General features: G+C 38.8%; 1 protein-coding gene across 1 annotated transcript; it reads right to left on the reverse strand.

Annotated features, from left to right (window-relative positions):
- Positions 1–9,589: 9,589 nt before the first annotated feature.
- Positions 9,590–17,793, reverse strand: LOC126618713 (BURP domain protein RD22-like). Its single transcript, XM_050286857.1, has 3 exons — positions 17,709–17,793; positions 17,248–17,371; positions 9,590–10,878 (listed from the first exon to the last, which is right to left on the reverse strand). Exons 1-3 carry the CDS (start codon positions 17,745–17,747, stop codon positions 9,962–9,964), a joined length of 1,080 nt encoding a protein of 359 aa, XP_050142814.1. The 5' UTR covers positions 17,748–17,793; the 3' UTR covers positions 9,590–9,961.
- Positions 17,794–26,053: the final 8,260 nt, after the last annotated feature.

A 26,053-nucleotide genomic window follows, 5' to 3' on the forward strand; every position in this document is an offset into this window, starting at 1 on the left:
GCCAAGGGTCTTGCCATCGGAGCTTCTAAGTGTGTAAGAGCCAGGGCGACTGATGCCAATGACTTCATACGGTCCATCCCAGTTTGGACTAAGTGTGCCTTCACTCGGGACTCTGTCGCAGAGTAATCTTTTCTTTAAGACCCAGTCTCCTATTTTGAAAGAGCGAGGCTTGACCCTAGAGTCATAATAGTTGGAGATGCGCTGCTTGTAGGCGACATTCCTCAAGTGAGCTTGGTTTCTGTGTTCCTCGACTAAATCCAAGTTGAGGGTGAGTTGTTTGTCATTTTCACTTTGAATGTAGTTCTGGACTCGGAATGTTGCTTGCTCGAGCTCAACAGGGACAACCGCCTCTGTGCCAAAGGCAAGTGAGAATGGAGTTTCTCCTGTTGAAGTCCGATATGAAGTACGATATGACCAAAGAACTTGGGGTACAAATTCTGGCCAACAGCCTTTAGCTTTGTCCAAGCTGGTTTTCAAAGTGCGCTTGATTATTTTGTTGATGGCCTCAACTTGTCCATTAGACTGGGGATGAGCTGGAGAGGCAAAGCATAAGTTGATGTTGAACTTAGAGCAGAACAACCTGAACTTCTTGTTGTCGAACTGTCGCCAATTGTCAGTGACTATCGCATTGGGAATGCCGAATCTACAAAGGATGTTCTTCCACACGAAGTCTTCTATCTTTGCCTCAGTAATGGTTGCCAAGGGTTCTACTTCGGCCCACTTTGTGAAGTAGTCCACTGCAACGACTGCGTAACAGACTTTGCCCTTCCCTGCCGGCATTGGGCCGATCAAATCAAGTCCCCACTGGGCGAAGGGCCAAGGGCTGATCATAGGAGTAAGAGGCTCTGGAGGGGAATGAGGAATAGCCGCATATCGTTGACATTTGTCACATGAGCGGGATACTTTGATGGCATCCTGGTGGAGTGTTGGCCAGTAATATCCTTGGCGAAATGTCTTGTGTGCTAGGGACCGAGATCCAGCATGATCTCCACAGACTCCCTCATGTATTTCCCGAAGGAAGATTTCCGCCTCGGCAGGCGTAAGACACCTTAAGTATGGCAGGCTAAAACCTCGCTTATAGAGTTGATCATTGATGATCAGGTAGCGGGTAGACTTGTATCGAATTTGCTTAGCCTGGACTTTATCATTTGGGAGGGTGCCATGAGCAAGGAAATTATAGATCGGGGTGATCCAACTATCCCCCTGTTGTAAGTTGCATACTTCTGCGGCCATGGTGCTTGGTGTTGCCAACAGTTCGACATGAATTTTTCTTCCAATCTTGTCTTCCACAGCCGAGGCGAGGCGAGCCAGGGCGTCTGCATGACTGTTTGCCGCTCGAGGAACTTGGGTGATCTGGTAGTGGAAGTGCTTGAGCAAAAGTTGTGTTTGCGCAAGATATGCTGCCATGGAGCTGTCCTTAGCATCAAAGTTGTTGGTAACCTGGTTGACCACCAATTGGGAGTCACTGAAAATATCAATTTGTTTAACCCCGAGGTGTTTGGCCAAACGTAATCCTGCTAGAAGGGCTTCATACTCGGCCTCATTATTTGATGCCTTGAATTTGAAACGAATAGCATACTCCATTGCTACTTTGTCGGGTGTAGTCAAGACTAGTCCCGCTCCATAGCCCTGTTGGTTGGATGAGCCATCAACATACATACTCCATGCTGGGGTTGTTGGTTCTATCTTCTGAGCTTCCGGGGGTAATGAAGCCACTGCTTCAGGTGTAGAAGCAATGTCAACCGGATATGTGAAGTCGGCAATGAAGTCTGCCACTGCTTGGCCCTTCTCAGCTGGCTTTGGTTGGTAGGAGATGTCAAACTCACCCAACGCTATTGCCCATTTGATCATTCGCCCTGAAGTGTCAGGACTTTGGAGTATCTGTCGAAGAGGATAATTGGTAAGCACGATGATGGAGTGCGCTTGGAAGTAAGGGCGGAGTTTTCGAGCAGACATGACCAATGCCAGAGCCAATTTCTCAATGTTAGAGTACCGTGTCTCCGCATCTTGTAAGGCTTTGCTAGCGTAGTAGACAGGTCGCTCAATATTCCCATCCTTTCGAATGAGAACGGAACTTACGGCTGAAGCTGATACCGATAGGTAGATAATGAGAATGTCTCCTACCTCGGGCTTGGAGAGTAGAGGGGCTTTACTCATGTACTCCTTGAGGTTTTTGAATGCCTCGGCACATTCATCAGTCCATGTAATGTACTTCATACTTCCCTTAAGTGCTTTAAAAAAGGGAGCACATTTGTCTGTGGCCTTAGAAATGAACCTGGTTAAGGCTGCCACCTTGCCAGTAAGGCTCTGGATGTCCTTTGAAGTTACCGGTTCCTTCATGTCGAGGATTGCTTTGATCTTCTCGGGATTAGCTTCAATGCCTCGTTGGCTAATCATGAAACCTAAGAATTTGCCAGAGCCTACGCCGAAGGCACATTTGTTGGGGTTTAACCTCATTCGATACCTCTTCAAAATAGTGAAAGTTTCAGATAGGTTGGTGATGTGTTGGTCAGCATGTTTGCTCTTGACTAACATATCATCAACGTAAACTTCCATGCTCTTCCCAATCTGCTCGGCGAACATTGAGTTGACTAGTCTCTGATAAGTCGCTCCTGCATTCTTTAGGCCGAAGGCATGACTTTATAGCAGTATAGTCCTCTGTCGGTAGTGAAGGCTGTGTGTTCTTGATCCGAAGGGTTCATGAGGATTTGGTTGTATCCTGAGTAAGCATCCATGAAGCTCAGGAGTTCACACCCGGCCGTAGAGTCTATAAGTCTGTCAATAAGAGGAAGAGGGAAGCTATCTTTCGGACACCCTTTGTTTAGGTCGGTGTAGTCAACACACATTCTCCACAAGACCTTTTGAAGCAAAAGACTTTCTTTGGTCGGATTTTTCTTAACAAGGACCACATTTGCTACCCATGTCGAGTAATTGACTTCGCGGACAAAGCCTATGCCTTTGAGTTTTTCAACTTCTGCTTTCATTGCCTCGTATCGTTCAGCGTCATAAGATCTTCGCTTCTGTCTCACCGGCTTGATCTTGGGGTCAATACTCAAACGATGACAGATGACATCGGGAGAGATGCCTGGCATGTCCTCGTATGACCAGACGAAGACTTCAGTGTTCTCTTTCAAAAAAGATATCAATGCTAACCGAAGGGGTGGTGACAATGTGGTGCCAATATTCACCATGCGGTCTGGATGGTATTTGGAGATAGAGATCTTCTCTAACTCTTCAGCGGGTTGTGCTTGCTGGGTGAATGAGTAATCTCGAGGGTCGTCGGGTTGACTGTTACCATCCTGAAGACCCGAGTTGGATTCATCTGGACTGGTCTTTACGACTTGGTTATGTATAAAGAGAGTCTCCTTGGGGACAGGCAGGTGTTGTTGTTTGACTGAAGTGTTGTAACATGATCGAGCACTAAGTTGATCTCCCCTGATGTACCCATTGCCGAAAGGGGTTGGAAACTTCATCAACAACATATGTGTGGATACCATGGCCTTGAGATCATTGATGCCTGTGCGCCCAAAGATGACATTGTATGCCGTCGGGCAGTTGACCACTAGGAAGTTAGTGGTAATGGTAGCCGTGTAAGGGCCTGTACCAATAGTAAAGGGTAAATGTATGCTCCCTAAGGGTTGCACGATATCACCGGAGAAGCTTATCAGAGGAGAAATCGAGCGATCGAGCAAGTGTTCATCTACACTGAGTGCCCTGAAAGCTTCGGCAAACATGATATTGACCGAAGCCCCTGTGTCTACGAGGATTCGTCGAACATCAAAGTTGGCTATGTGAGCCTCCATGATCAATGGGTCGTTATGAGGGTAGATGATGCCTCTTTCTTCCTCAGGGTAGAAACATATCGGATCCCAGTTAGGCTTTTGATACTTCCCTCCCCTGATGTCTTCCACGTGAAACACTTGGTGACCAGGCCTCAGAATTCGTTCACTGTTTTTCATGGCCCTATTGGAAGATTCAGATATGGGTGTGCCGCCGCTTATGGAATATATGACATTCACCTGGCGTTGGTTACGGTTATCCCTTTGAGGGTGAAGAAGGAATTGATCAATTTTTCCTTCTCGTGCCAAAGCTTCAATACGATCACGGAGGATGATACATTTCTCGCTATCATGGCCGTTATGCTCATGGTAGCAACAAAACATGCCCGCGTTATTCGGGGGCGTGTAATCTGGGTGCCTCGGCTTTGGCTTTGGTATCAGGTGAGCTATGCTGGGGTAAATGGCCGCGCATGTGGCATTCAAGGGCGTGTATGTCTCATACCTTGGGGTAGGGGGTATCTTGACGCGGGTTTGACCCACTGCATTGACTGCCTGGGGGCGAGCGTTATTGTGGCGATACCCTTGGTTATCGGGATAGTGTCCCTTACTCTTTTTACTGAAAGGAGAATGGTGAGGATGGAAATCCTTCCTCTTGCCTTGAAATTGATATGTCTGTTGATTCGGCGAAGCATTATGCAAGGCATGGGGAGGTGCCACTGCTGTTTGGAAAGTCGAGGTATTCTCATTTAGGTGAGTCTGGCTTCCACCTCCCACTTGTTGATAAATGATGGTTGTAGGGGGTTTCTCCTGATATGTCTTTGCCTCGGCGGAGGCATGGTTATAAGCCTGCGCCATCACCTCAGAGTAAGTCTTCCAAGTATTGGCATTGATCATGTATTTAAAGAAACAATCACGTAGGCCTGCCGTGAAGGCTTTGAGGGCAGTCTTGTCGTCTGCCTCGGCACACCGGGAGTATTCATGGCTGAAGCGGCCAGCATACATACGTAATGACTCGTCTGGCTTCTGGCGGATAGTGTACAAGTCATCTGCAGAGTGCAAGCGATCGGTTTGGAAAATGTGTTGGGAAACAAATAGTTTCCTCAATTCCTCAAATGAGTCTACCGTATCAGGTGTAAGACGACAATACCAATTTAGAGCTCCACCAGAGAGGGTGGAGGGGAAGAGAAGACATCGCTCTTCGTCGGTGTGCATCCGGTATGCCATGGTGGACTCAAAGAGGTTAAGGTGCTCAATCGGGTCCTCTTTTCCAGTATAAAGTTGCAAGCCAAGCTTTTGCTTTGTCTTTGCTTGAAGGGGGGTGTTGAGGATCCTCCTTGTAAGAGGGCCAGGCCTGGGTTGGTTCCAGTCAGGTATTTCAGCCTGACGTTCAGCCTTCAACTTGTTTACTTCCTCAAGAAGTTGTAGGACAAGGGGGTCCTGAGCGGAGTTATGTGTCACTGGAGCTTTCTTTCGTAAATCTCCATCTCCTCTTGGAATTAGGAAGGTTTGATCAAGGGCATGTGATTTTTCCCTGGACTCGCTGTACTGGCTTCCAGGGTATGTCTGTCGGAACACCTCTGAGTCCCCTGTACCCTCATGTCTCTCTAGGACTTGTTGCCCCTTCCCCAAATTGGTGGCCGGCTTGGGCCGTGGCAGGGGACCGAGTCTCTCAGAAATCCTTGGGTCATTAATCTTTGAGCTTATATGGATGGAATTCTCTCGACGTTGCTTCAGGAAATCCCGACAATCGCGAAAGACGGCTTTCGATCCTTCTGCCCCTTCAGCAAAGAGGTGTCTCCCTCCACTTCTCATGGTTCGGGTCGAAGCAACTGGGTTAAGAGAAGCCTCATGTTGATTATCAAGTCGAGGGGTAATCTGTTCCCTATCAGGGATATCTATGTCGAATGCATGTGACCCTCCATGTTGGAGGGCACCCAGTTGATGGTTGACTTCCACGGGGGCAACAAGCTCGCGTGTCTGAGCTTGCCTAGCTTCGTGGAGTGTCTCGAAGAGCTTCTCATATTGCTCCTGGAGGACCTCATTCCTCATTGCTATCTTGTTGTTCTGAGCTTCCAACTCATCGACTTTAGCTTGAAGAAGAACTCGTTTTCCTTCCTTCTTTCGTTGTTTCGCACTATGTGCAAGGGGGGTGTCATTCTGTGTGCTGTGGCTTCCTTCGCTTCCCATGTTGGAGAGGGATGCCTGGTCAAAAGAAAGTGTACGAATGATAGAAACCAGCTTGACACAGCTGAAGAGAGTAGGAATAAGTGTCGTTTCCCACAGACGGCGCCAAATGTTGATGCACAAAATCAGCGAAGACTTTGGTACAACAGAAAGTGTCAGGTTTTGTGACCTTCGCTTGGTTGCTTCGGTCACTAGTGAGGATAAGTACGTAAATGAATAGAGACAGAGAAGCAAACATAGGATGTACGTGGTTCACCCAGATTGGCTACGTCCACGGAGTAGAGGAGTTCTTATTAGTAATGAAGGGCTTACACAAGTACAAAGGATCAAGCTCTCAATTTAGTGAGTTCTTGTGAATGATTTAACCCAAATGGCATTAGGCCATATTGTGGGGGAATGACCCCTATTTATAGAAAAACTTGTAGCTTTGTCACATTGACATGTGTCATGTTATGATTGGTTCTTGATGTCGACACGTGCTGCGCTCTGATTGGCTTCTAATCTTGACACGTGTCGAGTAGTGATTGGCCTCCTGGTCGGAGGGGAACTCTTCTGGGTCCTTGACAGTATAGCGTTGGCCGGTGCTCGGTAGTTTCGGGATTGGTCAAGTATGGTACAAACAAAGTGAAATTGATGTTTTTGGTGTTTCTCAATATTATATACAATCCCAAAAAATAGACATGATCTATCACTCTCCCGCCACCTCCATCATTGACATCACCACCACTCCCACCAACATTGTCACTAGCTCTCCCTTACCACCAGAATGGCTGCCACCAACACTCTTACCACCATCACCATTGCCACCACCATCACCATTGCCACTAAATTTTTACTGATATTACTATTTTGTATGGGAACTGTTATTAACACTCCAAAAATCTTATTCTATATTCCTCACAAGTGTATTTTTCTTTCTAATTATAGAAAGTTTGGAGTGCAAAGTGATTTTTTTGGAGTGCCAATAATAATTCCCTTTTATATTTTCATATATTGTTACCAAACAAGTATTTATCATTTTGTTTTTTTTTCAGATCTTTCTAGAATTAAGGGCTTGTTTGGTGACATTTGCACTGAAAATTTCATTTTACAAATACCAAAATGTGTTAAATACATTTGTGTTAAGGGAACTCTCTTAAAGTTTGACTCTACATGGACTACCTATCACCTAACTTTTTAACGTTAATTCTCATGTCAAACGTTAAAAAATATTGTGTTAAAAACATGAGATAACAGATAGTCAAGAGTCCACTTTAGTAAGATCACGACTTTGAAAATAATTTTCATTTTTCAAATACAGAAACAAGTATAAAATGCATTTGGTACTATTTTTAAAAATTAAAAAAAAAATTAAAAAATGAAAACCACAAGAGATGGACACAAAAATCAGTAACCTAAGTTTTATAAAAAAAAGTGAAATTGATGTTTTTGGTGTTTTGCAATATTATATACAATCCCAAAAAATAGACATGATCTATCACTCTCCCGCGGATCATGATCATCTCCTGAGCAGATGGAAAGGATCCTCCTGACCAGGCCCATCGGGCCGTTCAATTTTTATCTAACGGCTATAATTATTATGACTTTTAGAGGGGCCCCCTGTTTGTAGCCGTTAGATAAAAATTGAACGGCCCGATGGGCCTGATCAAGAGGATCATCTCCATTTGCTCAGGAGAGGATCCTGATCCCTCTCCCGCCACCTCCATCATTGACATCACCACCACTCCCACCAACATTGTCACTAGCTCTCCCTTACCACCAGAATGGCTACCGCCAACACTCTTACCACCATCACCATTGCCACTAAATTTTTACTGATATTACTATTTTGTATGGGAACTGTTATTAGCACTCCAAAAATCTTATTCTACACTCCTCATAAGTGTATTTTTCTTTCTAATTATAGGAAATTTGGAGTGCAAAGTGAGTTTTTTGGAGTGCCAATAACAATTCTCTTTTGTATTTTCATATATTGTTACCAAACAAGTATTTATCATTTTGTTTTTTCAAATCTTTCTAGAATTAAGGGCTTGTTTGGTGACATTTGCACTGAAAATTTCATTTTACAAATACCAAAATGTGTTAAATGCATTTGGTAGGTTTCTTTTAAAGGAGAAACTCCAAAAATGAAAAAATTAAAATTACAATATTTAACCTATGGTCTATAAAACGTCAAATTGATGTTTCATGTGTTTCACTTTCCCATGAACACAATCCACAAAAATAGAGAACACAACATAGGTATAGAACAAAGTTAGAGTTTTGATGAGAAAGTGATCAGGTATGTCACCACCACCATGGTCATCAAAACCAGCACCCCATCCACAATTGTCGTTGCTGCCACAGTCTCTGCCACTACCACCACCTATCACCACCATGGCTGTCACCAGCACCAGCACCAGCCGCCACCACAACCTTCACCGCCTACACCACCATCACCCCTACTTCCGCAACTTCATATTCTACCTCTTCAATCCCCAATATCTCTACTCTGGTTTATGTTAAGCTTTCTGAAACAACTATCTTCCTTGGGAAAGTTAGGTTAAGCCTTTCCTGATTGGCCAAAACTTTTGCCGTTTTGTCTATAGAACTCATCTATGTCCCCCTCCTTCTACCACCAGCACTACGACTACTGCCTCTCATGCTGCTTTTGTTGATTATAATGTTGTTTCTACAATGGTTCCTCTTCTGGTCACTACGACTCTTAATCCCGACTACCTTGTGTGGTACCAAACTGATCAGACACTAGTGAGCATGTTGAGTGCTACTCTTACTGAGCCCGTTCTTTCTTTTATTGTTGGGCTTTCTACTTGTCGTGAGATTTGAGAGTATCTTCGTCAGAAATTTTTCTCAACAATCCCTTGCCAATTCTACCTATAATGGGTTTCAGTTGCTTTCTCTTCAGAAAGGGAACAAAACGATTTCGAAATACCTGGGTCTAACCCAGCATTTGGCAGATCAGTTGGCTTCCATTGGTCAACCTGTTCAGAATGAAGATCTGGTGACGTATGTGCTTCACGGTTTGGGGCCTGAGTGGCACTGGCCAACTTTTCACCATTGCCATCGTTTAATGATTTACGTACTCGTCTCGTCTCCTGGTCTTTGAATCCAAGCACACTATGAATCAGGCTGCTGCTTCGTCTCCTTTTGTTTTCTATTCTACCCGTAATTCTGTTGGTGGTTCGTCTAATGGACGTGATGGTCAGTCTTCTCGACACAATGGTGCTTCTGGTTACAATCAGGCTCCTCGCAATAATGGTGGTGGACGTTCCAATCAGCATGGTGGTAGTGGGCGATATGGTCAGCGTCGTGCTGTGCAGCAACAACGCCATGGTATTCTTGAGCCAGCCCCTGTCAACCGTGGGCCTCAGTGTTGGGCCTGCAACCACATTGGTGCATTGTGTCCTCAAGCTACTCGTTCAGATGATGATTCTTCTTGTGCTTTTGCAGGTATGCATATTGCTTCTCCCTCTTATCCAACATGGTATCCGGATACTGATGGTACTCATCATATGACAAATGATGATGACTTAGGCTACTGAGTTAAGGACGCGTAACAAAGATAAATGAGACTAGGGCGACTCGCTTAGACTAGAGCCCTCGCTAACTATTGTGTTATCCTTGAAAGTGAAAAACAATTCATTGATGAGGAAATTGTTCGAGGCAAAGTACCACATATACAGGTTTATCAAACGTGACATTTTTTTTCAAACATTCGAAGTTCATTGTTACCCAGTATCATTAACTAATGCAGTATTACCACCGCTCTTTAGGTCTTAAAAAGCTATATATTACAGATTAATAATCACAATATAGATATCAAGCTTACACCCTCCATTCCACGATGAAAACTCTTCGTGAAATAGATAAAATGAAGGCAAAAGACAAACAAATAAACGAACAAAGAACCGGGAATCGACAATCGAACTGAGAGCCTCTTTATTTAGACAACCAATTACCTCCAAATTAAAGCTTTCTCAGACGCCAGTCAGGGATAATCAAGTAGAACTGATGGGTTCAACTACTAATGTAGATTTGGGGGTTGGAACCCAAACAACATGATCACTAGGAAGGAAGTGGCAGATGGGAATGGTTCCGGGCTTAACCTTGAGCACTTGGAAGGCCAAATGCTGTGGGTCCCATTCTGATGTGTCCACATGGCAGATTGCTACTGCTTTAGCCTTCACCCCATCAGAACCTCTCAGGGGCACCACGTAAGCTCTTGTAGGTTTTGTTGCATGGCAGTAAAACACTGCGTACGGATAGTTCTGCTTATGGCACACAACGGCTTCGTCACCTGCAAGCTTCTTTACAGAAATTATGGACATGGTTCCTCCTTTCTCCAACACCTCCGTCGAGAATGCCTGAACGTTTCTTCCGAGCTTCGAAGCGGTGAAATCAATCATTGATTCTAACGAGGTGGCACAATATTTTTCCTCTCCTCTCATGCCTGGAGCTTCGCACTCTTCAATAGTTTGCTTAATTATATTGGCTTCCACAGATTCCGATTTCACTGAAAAGTGGTTGAAAATTTCAGGTAATTCATTCGACGAGAAGGGGATCAACTCTGCTGTTTTGCGCAGTAGGAAATTCGCCGTATTCGAATTTCTAGTGAAGTTCAAGTTCATTGTTGTCCCAGGACGCATGCCCTTGTCGAAGAAGAATAGAGTTGCCTGTGGGTTGTCATCTTTACGGAGTTGATGATTCTCATGAGTGGCATGTACATGATAACGGTAAAGAAATGGGACTCGTTCTTGTGCTACTCCAATATATGCAGGTTTCGTTCCATCTTTTCCAACAAGATCGACATTTGTGCCTCCAGCAGGTCTAGGGTTTTCTTCTCCTGCAATGAGGTCGAAACAAGAACCCTTCCCCAGTTCGACAGCGATTCTCATATCTTCTTTAATCATGAAGTCTGCAAATTATTTTAGCAACAACGTAAAAAATGAGAGCGATACATAAGTGATATTCACAATAGTTTAATGCCCGCATTAAACTATTTTAAGAGTGATTAATTCAACATTCTAAATAATCGACCATGTCAAATGATTTAATAAAAATGAAGAAACTGGGAGGAACAGATATAAATTTCAACCATTGATTGATCACGTTGATTCTTGCATATGTATTGCATCAAAGAATTTGTTTTGCAATATATATGTGGTGGTTCTTAAGATTTATCGTAAGGGATCAAATTGGTTGCTCGGCCACTCGAGATATGATTTGTTTCAGATCCCGAGTGAAGAATTCTTTGTTAGTGTGTAAATTGTGATCTGATGTGGTAGTTGTATTTCTAGCTTATATTGCTAGGATGTTTAGCTAAATTGGTTGTATGCTTTCTTATCTAAGTCTCTTAGTTCTTAAGTAAGTGAGTGTACATGTGTCTTCATCTCATAGGGTGTAAGATGGATGGCTAGGATTACTTGGATGTAATTTTGAATACTGCCAAAAGATTGGAAGTGTAACTGTTAAGTGTAGAGAGATGTTCCTCTCTCACTACGTGAGCAATCAAACAGTGCGTGTGTGAAGAATTGCAGAGTCATATTCTCTGCTCTCATTCATTCCCTCTATCTCACTCTAGTCATTGCAGCATATCCTCCATTGTTGTACTACATTTTCTTCTAATTCTAACATGGCCTCAGAGCCTTGTTGGGTCTGAATTTCTGGGCGTCGATTCTGTGAGAGATAGTGAGCAAGTGTTTGCAACACATTGTTGCAAAGAAAATAGTAGAGAGAGGTGTGATCTGAGTCTAACATGGCTGGATCTGGTGGAGGGGAGCTTTGAGCTCCGGTGTTCAACGGAGAAAACTTCGATTTCTGGCAGATTCGAATGAAAACAATCTTCCGATCTCACGAGTTATGGAATATTGTTGAAAAAGGTTTTACCACTTCAGCGAAAGGGGAAGGAGACCTCACTGAGGTGGAAACGAAGTTGCGGAGTGAAAATCTGGTCAAGGATGCAAGGGCTCTTGGAATCATTCAGGGAGCCGTATCGGATCAAAATTTTCCACGCATTGCAACCTTGGAAACTGCGAAAGAAGCTTGGGATATTCTGAAGCAAGAGTATGTAGGGGACAAACAGGTACGATCTGTGAAATTACAAGGTCTGCGTCGTGATTTTGAATATACCCGTATGAGTGAAAGTGAATCTCTAGCTGCATATTTAGCTAGGTTGTTTGATATGATAAATCAGATGCGAAGCTATGGAGAAGATCTTAGTAATCAGAGAATTGTGCAAAAGTTATTGATCAGTTTACCCAAAACATATGATAGCATTGCTTCTGTTATAGAAAATACTAAAGATATTGATGTAATTGATGCACAAGATGTGGTTGCCATATTGAAAGGGTTTGAACTAAGATTAATCAGACATGAAGAGAGTAGCACAGAACGTGCATTTGCTAGCTTAGATATCTCATCTAAGAATAGTAAATTTGGTAATCAACATACCAATACTGGTGGATCAAAATATCCGAAGAACTTCAAGTTCAAAGGGAAGCAGTGGACTAACAGGTTTACTCCAAGTGTAAGAAATGAAGCTAACAACACTGGAGGGGCATGCAAATACTGTGATAAACTTCACTATGGTGAATGTTGGCTAAAAGGGAAGATTAAATGTCACAAGTGTGGAAAACCTGGTCATATTGCTATGATCTGCAATCAAAACAAAAATGCTCAGCAAGGGAATTTTGCAAACAAAGTGGGAGAGCAAAGAAACTTTACAAACAAGGTGGGAGAACCTGGAAATCTCTTCATGGTCAAGCAATCAACTGAAGTGAAAGCTGTGAGTGATGCCTGGTATATTGACAGTGCGTGCAGTAATCACATGACTTCCAGAGAGGAGTTACTTGTGGAAATTGATAGAAGTATTAAGGCAAAAGTGCAAGTTGGCACATGGGTTCTTGTTGATGTGAAAGGCAAAGGAACCTTGGTCATTGACACGGATAAAGGAAAAAGGTACATAAGAGAAGTTATGTTGGTACCTGGAATTGCAGAAAACCTTCTCAGTGTTGGGCAGATGACTGAACATGGGTATTTTCTGTTATTTGGTGATTATAAGGTGGATATTTTTGATGATAGAACTCTGACAAATTTAGTTGTTAGTGTGAAACAAAAAGGAAACAGATGCTTTCCACTTGTGTTCAAGTCAAACGATCATTTGGTACTGAAAACCAATGTGCATCAGAGTAGTACAATGTGGCATAAACGGTTTGGCCACCTGAATTTTAGAAGTTTGCAACAATTGCAGGAGCATGATATGGTTCTTGGGTTACCTGAAATGCATGACAGTGAAGGTGTATGTCAGGGATGTGCATTTGGTAAGAATCATAGAGTGTCCTTTCCAAGGGAGTCAATCTGGAGAGCAAGAATGCCATTGGAACTTATACACTCAGATGTGTGTGGTCCTATGCAAACACCAACCATGAGTGGAAATCGATACTTTGTTACATTCATTGATGACTATTCGAGGATGTGCTGGATATATCTCTTGAGACACAAGTCAGATGTCTTTCATGTATTCAAGAAATTCAAAGCTATGGTGGAACTTCAAAGTGGTTTTTCAGTGAAGAAATTGAGAACAGATAGAGGAGGAGAATTTACCTCAAATGAATTTGAACAGTTTTGTGAAGCTTTGGGTTTGGAGAGGCAGCTTACTGTTGCATACTCTCCACAACAGAATGGAGTTGCAGAGAGGAAAAATAGAACTATAGTGGAGATGGCAAAGTGTATGCTTCATGAGAAAGGTCTTCCTTATAGTCTTTGGGGTGAAGCTGTAGTTACATCTGTCTACTTGCTAAATAGATGTCCTACAAAAGCATTGGAAAATGTGACACCTTTTGAGAAATTCAGTGGAAGAAAACCTGGAATTCAACATTTGAGAGTGTTTGGCTCATTAGGTTATTCTCTTATTCCTGGAAACCTGAGACAAAAGCTGGATGAAACAAGTGTCATTGGTATTTTTATTGGATATGGCACTTGTGAAAAGGGGTACAGATTGCTTAATCCTGAAAATCAGAAAGTAATCATTTCAAGAGATGTTATTTTTTATGAGAATGGTACGTGGGATTGGGATAGACAGAAGATCAAAGAAGTGTACATTCCAATTGCTGCAAGTGAATCTTTAGAGATGAAAGAAGCTGATGAGGATTCGGATTCCATGGAACAAGCTGTTGCTGAAGGTTCTCATACTCAACTTACAGATTCTCCACTCATTGAATCTGGAAGTGCTAGTGACTCAACTTCTGCATCTCAGATTGATCATACTCCTTTGAGATATAGAAGTTCGAGTGAAATCTATGAAAGATGTCATGTGTGTATTGTTGAACCAGAATCCTATTATGAAGCTGCACAGGATGAAGCATGGAAGAAAGCTATGAAAGATGAAATCAGCATGATTGAGAAAAATAAGACTTGGGAATTAGTGAAAAGACCATCTGATAAACCTGTGATTGGTGTGAAATGGGTGTACAAAACTAAATTGAATTTGGGTGGATCAGTTCAAAAGAACAAGGCTAGGCTTGTTGCAAAAGGCTATGCACAAAAGCCCGGAATTGATTAGAATGAAACCTTTGCACCTGTGGCAAGGTTGGATACAATCAGAACATTAATTGCCCTGGCAGCAAAGAACAAATGGAAGTTGTTTCAATTGGATGTAAAATCGGCATTCTTGAATGGGGTACTAGAAGAAGAAGTGTATGTTGATCAGCCGGATGGATTTATTGTACAAGGGGAAGAAGATAAGGTCTACAGGTTACATAAAGCACTGTATGGTCTGAAGCAGGCACCAAGGGCCTGGTATGGTGAAATAGACTCATACCTTACACTCTGTGGGTTTAAGAAAAGCACTAGTGAAGCAACTCTGTATACCAAGTGGAGGAAAAGTTCAGAAATGATTATTGTGTCTATCTATGTTGATGACATAATATACACTGGAAGTTGTCAGGAATTGATGGATGATTTCAAATCTGATATGATGCTCAAATATGAAATGACTGATCTTGGACTCTTACATCACTTTCTTGGTATGGGAGTAATGCAAACTGAGGAGTATATTTTCATTCATCAGAGAAAATATGCTTCTTCTCTACTGAAGAAATTTGGACTTCAAGACTGTAAGTCAGTGAGTATTCCATTGGTTCCAAGTGATAAATTGAGAAAAGAGGATGGAAGTGGGATTGTGGATGAAGCTCAATATAGACAAATTGTAGGCAGTTTGCTGTATCTCACAGCAACTAGACCTGATATAATGTATGCTGCATGTCTGCTATCACGATTTATGCACTGTCCAACCAACAAGCACCTTGGTACAGCAAAGAGAGTACTAAGATATGTTCAAGGGACTCTTGATTTTGGCTTGAAATACAAGAAAGGCAAAGGAGCAATCTTAATGGGATTTTGTGACAGTGACTGGAGCGGTTCAGAAGATGATATGAAAAGTACATTGGGGTATGCATTCACCTTTGGCAGTGGAGTTTTCTCTTGGTCTTCAGTCAAGCAACAATGTGTTGCATTATCAACAGCTGAAGCAGAGTACATTAGTGCATCTGAAGCAACTGCACAGGCTACATGGCTGAGATTTGTTTTGGAGGACTTTGGTGAAATGCAAACAGTTGCAACACCAATGAATTGTGATAATACTTCAGCCATAGCTATCACTAAAAACCCTATTTTTCATCAGAAGACCAAGCACATCAACAGGAGATACCATTTCATAAAGGAAGCATTGCAGCAAGGAGTAATTGAGCTGTTGCATTGTCCTACAAAAGAGCAAATTGCTGATATCTTTACAAAGGCATTGGCAAGAGAACAATTCAGTTATCTGAGGGAACTTCTTGGAGTTAAATCAGTTCACAATTTAAAGGGGGCTGTTAGTGTGTAAATTGTGATCTGATGTGGTAGTTGTATTTCTAGCTTATATTGCTAGGATGTTTAGCTAAATTGGTTGTATGCTTTCTTATCTAAGTCTCTTAGTTCTTAAGTAAGTGAGTGTACATGTGTCTTCATCTCATAGGGTGTAAGATGGATGGCTAGGATTACTTGGATGTAATTTTGAATACTGCCAAAAGATTGGAAGTGTAACTGTTAAGTGTAGAGAGATGTTCCTCTCTCACTACGTGAGCAATCAAACAATGCGTGTGTGAAGAATTGCAGAGTCATATTCTCTGCTCTCATTCATTCCCTCTCTCTCACTCTAGTCATTGCAGCATATCCTCCATTGTTGTACTACATTTTCTTCTAATTCTAACATTCTTCATATATACAGAAGTATAGCAGATCGGATATCATCCATTTGATTCTCGTTATTGATTACTTATATGTTTGCTGGAAAAATTTTGTTCGTCTTGCTTTATTCCAGTTAGATTACAAAATAGCTTTCGATTTCTTCCAAAAAAAAAAAAAAGTTTTCGATTTGACTGATTATTTTTACATGGACAAATCTTTAATCAAATGAAAGACCAAGAATAAACGACCTGGCTTATGACCACACGCTGACACACGTCTTCTGATCAGAAAGCTCCCTATGTATTCAAATATAGTAAATGTATACTAGTGCACTGTTATTAGAATTCCAAAAAATTCATTCTACATTTTTTATAAGTGTATTTTTCTTTTTAATTGTAGAAAATTTAAAGTATAAAATGAGATTTTTGGAATGCCAATTGTTATTCCCTATAAACATTTGTAATATTGGCAGTTTAGGCTCGTTTAGAATTGTTTTTAAAAAGACTAAAAGCATTTTCAAAGAAAATTAATGGTGCTGGGTTCCAAAAACACCTAACGGTGCTTGTGCTTCTTTTAGGAAGCACTTCAAGTGCTTTTTTAGGATCACTTGCATTTTTATTAAGGGTAATGTTAGAGAGATCAAATTTGTAGACTAAATTTGCAAAGTAAATAATGTGTTATCAATAAGAAATAAGCACGTTAATCAACATTTAAGTAATAATCTAATTATCAATTTCCATGTTATTTTTTTTTATAAAATTTAGTCTATACATTTAGTCTAGCTGGCATTATCGTATTATTAAAAATTTTGATGTATTTCAGTAAGAACTTCTGTAATTAGTGGGTTGATATCAATTTTTTCTGTAACTTTAGCAAAACCAGACCAACTTTCGGCCTGGTATTTAGTTCGGTTTTTCTGTACCTAGTGGTGGCATAATCCAGCCCCTTCCTTCAAAATTATATTTGCCAAAAGATCAAACAACTTTTAACATGAAATTCTATCATCGATATTATGGTAGATAGAAGAAAAGCTCTCTAAAATTATGTCGTTAATACAAACCAGGTTGGAGAAGTTGACTGATAGCTTTTGGCATTTGTGTGTTTGGCAAGACCGAGTTCCAGTAGAGTTCATGAGGTAACGGTGGATGAGCACCTTGGCTTGCCAGTGCCACCACCACTGCCATCTGCAACATTTTCACTCTAGTGATTAATTAGTACGTAGGAATGAGATCGGCACAATGTGAACTAAATTTCATTAGTTAAAGCAGGGATAATTAAATCAACGCAGCAACAAACTGTTCCATATATATGTAGACAAGAGTGAGATATATATATATGTATATACATACATATATACATATATACATATATACATATATATATATACATATACATATATATATATATATATATAACCATTTGCGCTTTAAACCGAATATTTTATAATTTTTCTAGACTCACGGTAAAATATGAGTATTAAAATCATTGATTCATTATAAAAACTCAAATCTCAGAGCTTACATTGAGAAGAGAGAAAAAGAGTGGGAGATGAAATGCCATTAGGACTGAAATTGAAAGTATATATGAAAACTTGAGAACTTAGATCTCATGTATGGTGCGACACAAGAGCAAGTGACTTCAACATTTATAGAGGAACTTGTATCTGTATGAACATAAATTCATGGTTAAAAAACTTAAAAAGAAGGGAGATGAAAACCACAAAATATTTTCTTCACATAATCGTTAGTCTACCATATTAATTGCATTGATAGTATCCGAATTTGACTTAATCAATCGTGCAATTAGTAAGTTTGAGATTTTTTTTCTCAAACAGAAAATCTTGATGCAATTAGAAGTGGGAACAATTTAATATAAGTTGTGATTTGTTTTGTGAGATGATCGATGTAAGACTTTTTACTTTATTCAACACAAAACACTTATCTTATTTCTCACAATCATATTAAATAAGTCAAATAAAAAATAACAATAAAAAAAGATTAACGAACATGTTTAAATAAGAATGTGAAAAAATAGAAAAAAGATGTTTGGTTATGATTTTCCTTTCAAAAGTGAACAGTCTACCCACCAAGTTTAATTATTTCCCACTATTCGTTGCTCACTCACTTTCACTTGAATTACGTGTAAGAACAGAAAAAAGATTTTTGGTTATGATTTTTTCTCATGGAATAGGATTATGTGCTTTTTTTTTTTATTATTTATCTTACATTATTTATTTTTTTATTTTTTTTATAAAAATTTAATATAAATTATTGATGTGATTTAACGTGAACTAATCCTACCCTATTTCCCACCATCCGTCGCTCACTCACTTGCACTTGAATTATTTTGTCCCTATTTCCCACCATCCGTCGCTCACTCACTTTCACTTGAATTATTTTGTTTGTGTGGTGTAGAAAGAATGAATAGAGAAAAATGCCCCCAAAAGAACCGGACTTTCAGAACCGTCTGTATCCCAAAAGAGTCGTTGGCATTGCTCTGCCATTGCCATTGGCATTCCCTTCCACCATTGCCATTGACGACAAACCCTTCAACTCCTCCATACTCGCGTAGCTCTTCCTCGCCATGACCCCTCCGCAATTGTTGTACCTCTCCTCCCCCGCGCTCGCCGACTTACTCCCTCTCGAATTCGACAATACCCCGTACGCTGCTTTCGCCAAACTCTTTGCCGGCGTGGCCATCTCCTGCATCGATGGAAGCCTCGACGGCGGCTTGCGGTTCTCTTTTCGCAACACGGCTGAGAAATTGGACACAGATTGAACGAGAACGGAAGACCCTTTTCACGAATTGGTCAGATAGGTCTTAAATTTGACTTGTTTCTTTAATGGGGTCGATTTCGATTCGGGTTCTTCGAGCTCCTCTGGGATCATGTACTTCCTCCTTAGCCGCGATTCTCTGAGTTCCGTGTAGGCTCTGTATCTGGGTCCTTTCTCCATGGCGGCTCTCGGTGGTGGACCTCAAGGAACTGGATGTTGATCTGGGTTAGGGTTCTGGGAGATGGCCAAGGATTGTTTGCCCTCCTTCTTTCCCTTCGTGAGATCTTCATGAGATCACGGTTAAGTTACGTTAATATTTTATATTATTATTTATTTTTATAAAAAATATATATAAAATATTGACGTGACTTAATTATGATCACACTAGGACACGAAAAAGCACGGAAACAAAGAGAGTAGATAATTTTGTCCTTAGGAGAGATGTAGAACCCGGTAGGTTGTGGGGAGTGGGTCCCATATTTAATTTTTTTTAATATTTAATTATTTTTTTAAATCTAGTTGGGATGCGGAGTGGGCCTGCTTTAAAGAAATTGATAGAGAAATTATAAGTCTGACGTTGTAACAAATTCGTAAAATAAGGTATTATATTGTAAATTTTAAAATATAAGATATAAAATTGTGATTCGATCTATAATTAAAGTAGTTTTGTGTAATTATCCAAGAAAACCCAACCGTCCTCCCCTGAACAAAGCATGAAACATAAAGCAATGGAAGAATACGAAAAGAGAGGGGCAATGGTTGGACAGGGGGAGCCATACCTGGACTTTTCCATTGATTGGGACATGGATTCACATGTTACACATTTTAAGAGGGATTTGAAGGACTCATGTTTGTAAGATTGTGAGTGTCAAGGAGAATGACTTCTGGTTCTCAACAACTTGTAATTCGGTTATGAGTTATTGTTGAGAAGATTACGCTATTACTTGGCTGAGGTTGAGAGTCCTAATGACATGCAACTATATGTGAGAAACCTTATCAGGTATTTGACAAGAGTTCAGCAGCAAGTTTGACTGCTGCGAAACCCTAATTGATATGGTATATCCGGGTATTGGTTGATAGGCCTGGTATCCGAATTGTTAGCTATATATAAGGAGCATCCCTGCACTCACGGCATCAATCGATTATGAGCAAAACCCTATTCTATGCTGGAACTTCAGGCCGTTGAGTGTAGAAGATTCCTTATGAAACCCTAGCAGTCATGGCTTCTTCTTCTTCCTCCACTTCAACAGATAAGTTTAATATAATTAGTTAATCTCTATTTTATATTGATTTGATTTATTCGTGATCATAATGTCTTGTTGTTGTGATTTCAGAATGTCTTATATGTGGTATCAGAGCCACACAACAAGCTTAGGGTTCGGATGAAAGAGAGCCGTGATATAATTCTATTTGGTATGATTCCTATTGACTATAATATATGGACTGGTCTGGGTGGTGACTATGGATACTGCTGCCGCTAAGTAGTATTCATGAAATTTTATTTTTCCTTTTGGCTCTCGCTTAATTATTAGGAATGGGTTTGTTTTGCTTTCATGGATAAGGCATAAAGAAGTGAGTTTTCTCAGGTTTCTTTGTCTCCTATAAACCCTAAAATTTAAAATATATATATATTGGTTCAAGTCGAACCGTTCGACTAATCATGCTCTAGTGCTATGATTCTGGTGTTTTTTTTTCTTGCTTCCGCTTATTGCCATATAAACTAGCCTTTAAATTTTAAATTTGGTGAGTTTGCTTGTATTCATATTATTTTGAGTTGATGGATCAAATTTACCTTATGGATACAGACTTCCTGGGTGAGCCATTGTGATCTTATATCATGTTCACATTTTATGTTTTCTGGGCCTTCAATTCCTAATGCCTAGAATGAGGCTTTGAGGATTTTCCTCAATTGCATTTAATTTCGTTTATTCCAGTCCGCTGCATGTTTTTGAGTAATGGTTTACAAGAATAATGGTATGGCCACTTTGGTGTATTAGTTGATTAGTTGAACTAATTTGAATATTAAGTCCATCTGCTTTTGCAAACTAACTTTCCCATACATATTAATTAAGTTGATTACGCTTCCATCTATTGTTATGCCTGGAAGCATCCCTCTTCAGTAATAAGAATTTGGTAACTTTTGATTTCCCTTATGCTTCTATGACTGATGGTTGGGACCAATTAATGTTGAGACTTTCTTTGCTACGTTTGTCCTTTGTGACTTTCATCTTCAAACATAAAATTGCAAAGTTGAGACTCAAGTGCTTTTGGGAAATTTCTCAAATACACACTAATGACTGGGCGTTTTTGGTTTCCCTTTTGAATTATGTTCTTATCTTAAAGGGAGATTTTGATACATTATGGACATGCTAAAGGTTATTTTAAAACTACTCATGGTCAGTTGTGAATTATTATGTAATTTTATCATGCTATGTTAGTATATGATTTTTATAATTAAAAGTTCTCACGTCATTTTGGCATGACATGAAATCATTGTAAAATTTAAAAAGGAGATTATGCTACTGAAATTTTCAAATTTCTGCAACATTGTCTGTTTGTGATATTATTTTGGTATACCCATTCAACTCCTAAATTCATGAAATTTTAGTATGATATAGATCGATATATCTAGTTTAAATCTGAAAATTTGCACGACAATTGGCTGCAAAATGAATTATTGGTGAATTTTGTTTTAGTCTCGGGTATGTAGTTCGGAATTTCTGCAGCTTCTGCAGCACATTCCATTTTGATTTTAGTTTTAGCCCACTTTTAAGATTGCAAAAATTATGAAATTTTGGGAAATAACAGATTTTTATGTTTACTTTATGTTTGAAAATTCTGATGCATATCGGATGAACAATGAATATTTGGTGAATCTGTAATCTCAGGTAATTTCTGAACATTTTCTGCTGTTTCTGCATAACCTCTCTTTTCAAATTCATTTTTGGCTCGCTTATAAGATTTTAAAAATCATAAAACTTTGCAAAATAGTAGTCATATATGTCTAGTTCATACGAGAAAATTTTCAAGACAATCTAAAGAGAATTGAGTTTTTAGTGAATTTGCAAACTAAAGTAGTACTGCTGAATTTTGGTACTTCAAAAGTAGTTTTGTTATGTGATATTGTTTCACTGATATGTGCACATCTATTAGTACCGATTATTATACAAGGTTATGGTTCCAATATGTCTTTATTTTATGCAAATTCTCAATACTAATGAATTTTATAGACAACACTGATTAAATTTTGATTTAAAGATGTATTGGTTTGTTTTGCTTAAACCAATGTTTTGTTTGGTCATCAATTCTGACTATGATGATAATTGTCTTTTGAGAGAAATTGGAAAGTGGCATCAGTTTGCTAATTGATCATTTTGGTCGCTATCGAATAACTGGATAACCATGTTTCCTCTTTCGAAAACTCTATTGTTCAATGTCAACAACGACATACTTTTTATGTCTGATTGAATCTTTTGAGAATCATTGAATATCCAACAAAACGGTTATTTAATACTATTCTAAAAGATTATTTTGAAAAATCAGAATTCTAATTTATATGGTGAATACTTTTGTCCCAATGGGAAATTCAGGAAATCACTCACCAATTATAAATTAGTATTATAGCAAATCATAAAATACTTTTAACATATGTTCATCTAGCCAAAGCTGTTGAAGTTATATGTATTTTGTGTATTTTGTGTTTTGGCTAGCTATGCAGGTATTTTCTTTGCATGATTAGTTTCTGCCCAAAGGTGTAACAATCATGCAATTTGGAGTTTGTTCGATCCTCCACAACTCGACTACTTCCATGATGAATCTTCTAGAATCGAAAATGAGTAGGTAAATTTGCCAATCTTTTGCCTTAATTTTCTGTGAATTCTAAATTGGATTAAAATTATTGTTGAAAATTTGATGTTGTTGAGAAATCTATGTGTTTACTTTAATCGACTTTGTTTTAGAATTAAAACATAAATTTTGAGTTTGGATTCTCTTATTAGGTTTCATTTTAATTTATGACCTAATCTTTAAAACATATGTGAGTCTTCTCTCATACACTAAAATAAATTTTGTAGCCATTGGTTTATCTAATCACTTGTCCCTTTTAGATTGATTAATAATGTTTAGATATTGTTCCTTATATAAGCCTAATTTTGATACATATAGATTGGTTTATTATGTCCAAACCAACTATTTTGTGACACAACTAATTTGTTTAAGAAATTTTAACGTTTTGGGCATATTAAAAGTTATTTATCTAATGAAATGAACCTTTAATTTATTTAAGAAATTTTCGTGTTTTGAGCATATTAAAGATTGTAAATTGGTTTTATTTAAATTATGATTAAATCTGAAATTTTGGTAAAGCTTACTCTATCTTTATTGATTCAACTAGCCTATATTTTGTTATATGAAAACCACTTTATTTAGTGTTTGAACTTGCAATTTTGAGTGTTTGCCCAAGTGGGAGAAATAATGTATTATGGGCTTCACACTCATCAATTTTGCATGCTTTTAATGGTTATGGTAGATAGAACGTACATTATCATACTTATTTATATTTTATTTGTTATATATATGCAACTAATCTTGCAGAAAATTCAAGAAGGGTTAATGAGTATATTCTGCTCAAAAGTGTTTGCTCATTAATCCTTGTTTGTTGTTCAAGAAATTGGACTTGTGATTTATATGTTATTGATGGATAATTAATCTGCTCAAAAGTGTTTTCTTATCCAGTCCAACTATAAATCAATGAACGGTTAAACATGGAATTGACAATATTGTATATACTTCATCTGCTCAAAAGTGTTGAAACTATATACGTTTGCCCTTGTATTTTATGTTTTATCTATGAAAACCTAGTATAATCAGATTTTGTCCAAAGATGATTCTGGAATTATATGTTTTTGTTGCTATCAGAAAACGTTCTGTTAAAGTTTTCTGTTTCTGTCAAATTTTAGATGAATAAAACTGACCATAAGATTTTGTATATCCTTTTAGCCACTCACTTCCTTGCAATATCTGACATAGAGATATAGTCAGAAAATTAGTAGTTGATGTTGAATTCTCAATACTTATAAATGCTTGATTAATGCTTGATCAGTGGGAGCTTTTAAGAAGTATGTGCATTTATGAGATTTTTTTTACTCTTTTAATCGGTGGGAGTTTAAAATTGCTTTTGCATTATCGAATTGAAGTGTTAGTGGAAAATGGTTTAATAGCGAAATTTTATTCATAAATCTTGATAAGAGAGTAATTTTGTAACAGTATATTGTATTTGCATCTTCTCTTATTTTTATGTTTTAATTGACAGAAAATATGAGCCATGCTTGCATAAGGCTCACTTCAGGAGTTGAATTTTGTTTATCAACCTGAAACTTTTGAATTTTGTCAGACAACATAGTGCTCATGGTTTGAATGCTTGTGATGATAAATTGCACGTGTAGAAGGAATTACATACTGCATTTATGGTCCAGTATTCAAGTCATGAGTGATAGGTTGCTAAAGGTTTTGTTGCGGTCTTTTTGTGGACTAAGTGATCACCTTAGTCTCAACCAATGTAATGTCATTCTTCTTGGACACTCAAGTGGGAGAATGTAAGATTGTGAGTGTCAAGGAGAATGACTTCTGGTTCTCAACAACTTGTAATTCGGTTATGAGTTATTGTTGAGAAGATTACGCTATTACTTGGCTGAGGTTGAGAGTCCTAATGACATGCAACTATATGTGAGAAACCTTATCAGGTATTTGACAAGAGTTCAGCAGCAAGTTTGACTGCTGCGAAACCCTAATTGATATGGTATATCCGGGTATTGGTTGATAGGCCTGGTATCCGAATTGTTAGCTATATATAAGGAGCATCCCTGCACTCACGGCATCAATCGATTATGAGCAAAACCCTATTCTATGCTGGAACTTCAGGCCGTTGAGTGTAGAAGATTCCTTATGAAACCCTAGCAGTCATGGCTTCTTCTTCTTCCTCCACTTCAACAGATAAGTTTAATATAATTAGTTAATCTCTATTTTATATTGATTTGATTTATTCGTGATCCTAATGTCTTGTTGTTGTGATTTCAGAATGTCTTATAATGTTGACATAAATTGATGTCGGACTGTCGACTGAGGGTTAGATGAATATTACTAGACCTAATTGGCGTTAAAATTCTTATTAAAATCAGAAGTTAAAATTCTTATTAAAATCAGAAGTTTTCTTGAAAATGTACTTGAAAGTGCTTTATTAAGAAGCTTCTCCAAAAAGCACTTATATGAATAAAAAACTTTTCTAACTTTTTCTATTGGGTTGGTTTTGTATTGCTGTGTTTTGAAAAAAAAAAAATAAATTGCTTCTGCTGTGCGGTGAGAATAAGCAGATGTGAAATAAAGCAGTAAAGTGTATGGTAAACTTTTTTTAAAAGTGCTTTTGGAAAAAAAAAAAGCAATATTATAGTGCTTCGTAGTTTTATGTAAAACAGCTTTGATTGTGTGAAATGATAAAAAAATGATACAATACTAGATGTGCCATTAATTTAATTTTCTTAACAAATAAATGTGAATTACTAAATATGCTTTATTTTTAAAAGAAAAATATTTATAAACTTTAACTTAAACATATAATCCAACGTTTTACAACAAATCATAATCCAACGTTCAACATATAATCCAAAATTTATGTTGTTTCACGTTTTCAATTTTTTTTTCAAAGCTCATTTTTGCTGCTTCACGTTTTTAGCTTTTTTTTCACCAAAAACTGTGAAAATAAGTTGTTTTTAAGTGTTTATCTAACACCTTTTTTAGCTCAGTTTTTTTTATACCCATTTTTATAAAAGCACCTCAGTACCAAACCAGTACGTAGTCATAAGTGTTTTGGCTTTTAGAAAAGTACCAACTTAGAGCAACTCTTGTGTGCTCTTTAGCCAAATGGACAGGTGATTCCAATCACCCAATTGCCCAGCAATTGGCTCCAGCCCATGCAAGCAATGGAGCTCGGGGGAGGCCTGGTGGACAGGCCAGCCTGATGGCTGTGTGATGTGTGGCTGACCTCAGGGTGACCCAGCTCGAATTCGTCTGTTTTCCTTTGTTGGAATCTGGAAAAAG

Source organism: Malus sylvestris, chromosome 4 (genome assembly GCF_916048215.2).
Source record: "Malus sylvestris chromosome 4, drMalSylv7.2, whole genome shotgun sequence".
In the NCBI taxonomy this organism is placed as follows: domain Eukaryota; kingdom Viridiplantae; phylum Streptophyta; class Magnoliopsida; order Rosales; family Rosaceae; genus Malus; species Malus sylvestris.

Bases quoted from the DNA above. Each gene is read 5' to 3' on its own strand.
- LOC126618713 (XM_050286857.1), bottom strand. From the start codon at position 17,747: ATGGCATTTCATCTCCCACTCTTTTTCTCTCTTCTCAAT. The intron at 17,372-17,708 runs GTAAGCTCTGAG...AAAATGTTGCAG, and splicing joins TCTTTTTCTCTCTTCTCAAT to ATGGCAGTGGTGGTGGCACT. The intron at 10,879-17,247 runs GTTTGTATTAAC...AATAATTTGCAG, and splicing joins CAGTCAACTTCTCCAACCTG to ACTTCATGATTAAAGAAGAT.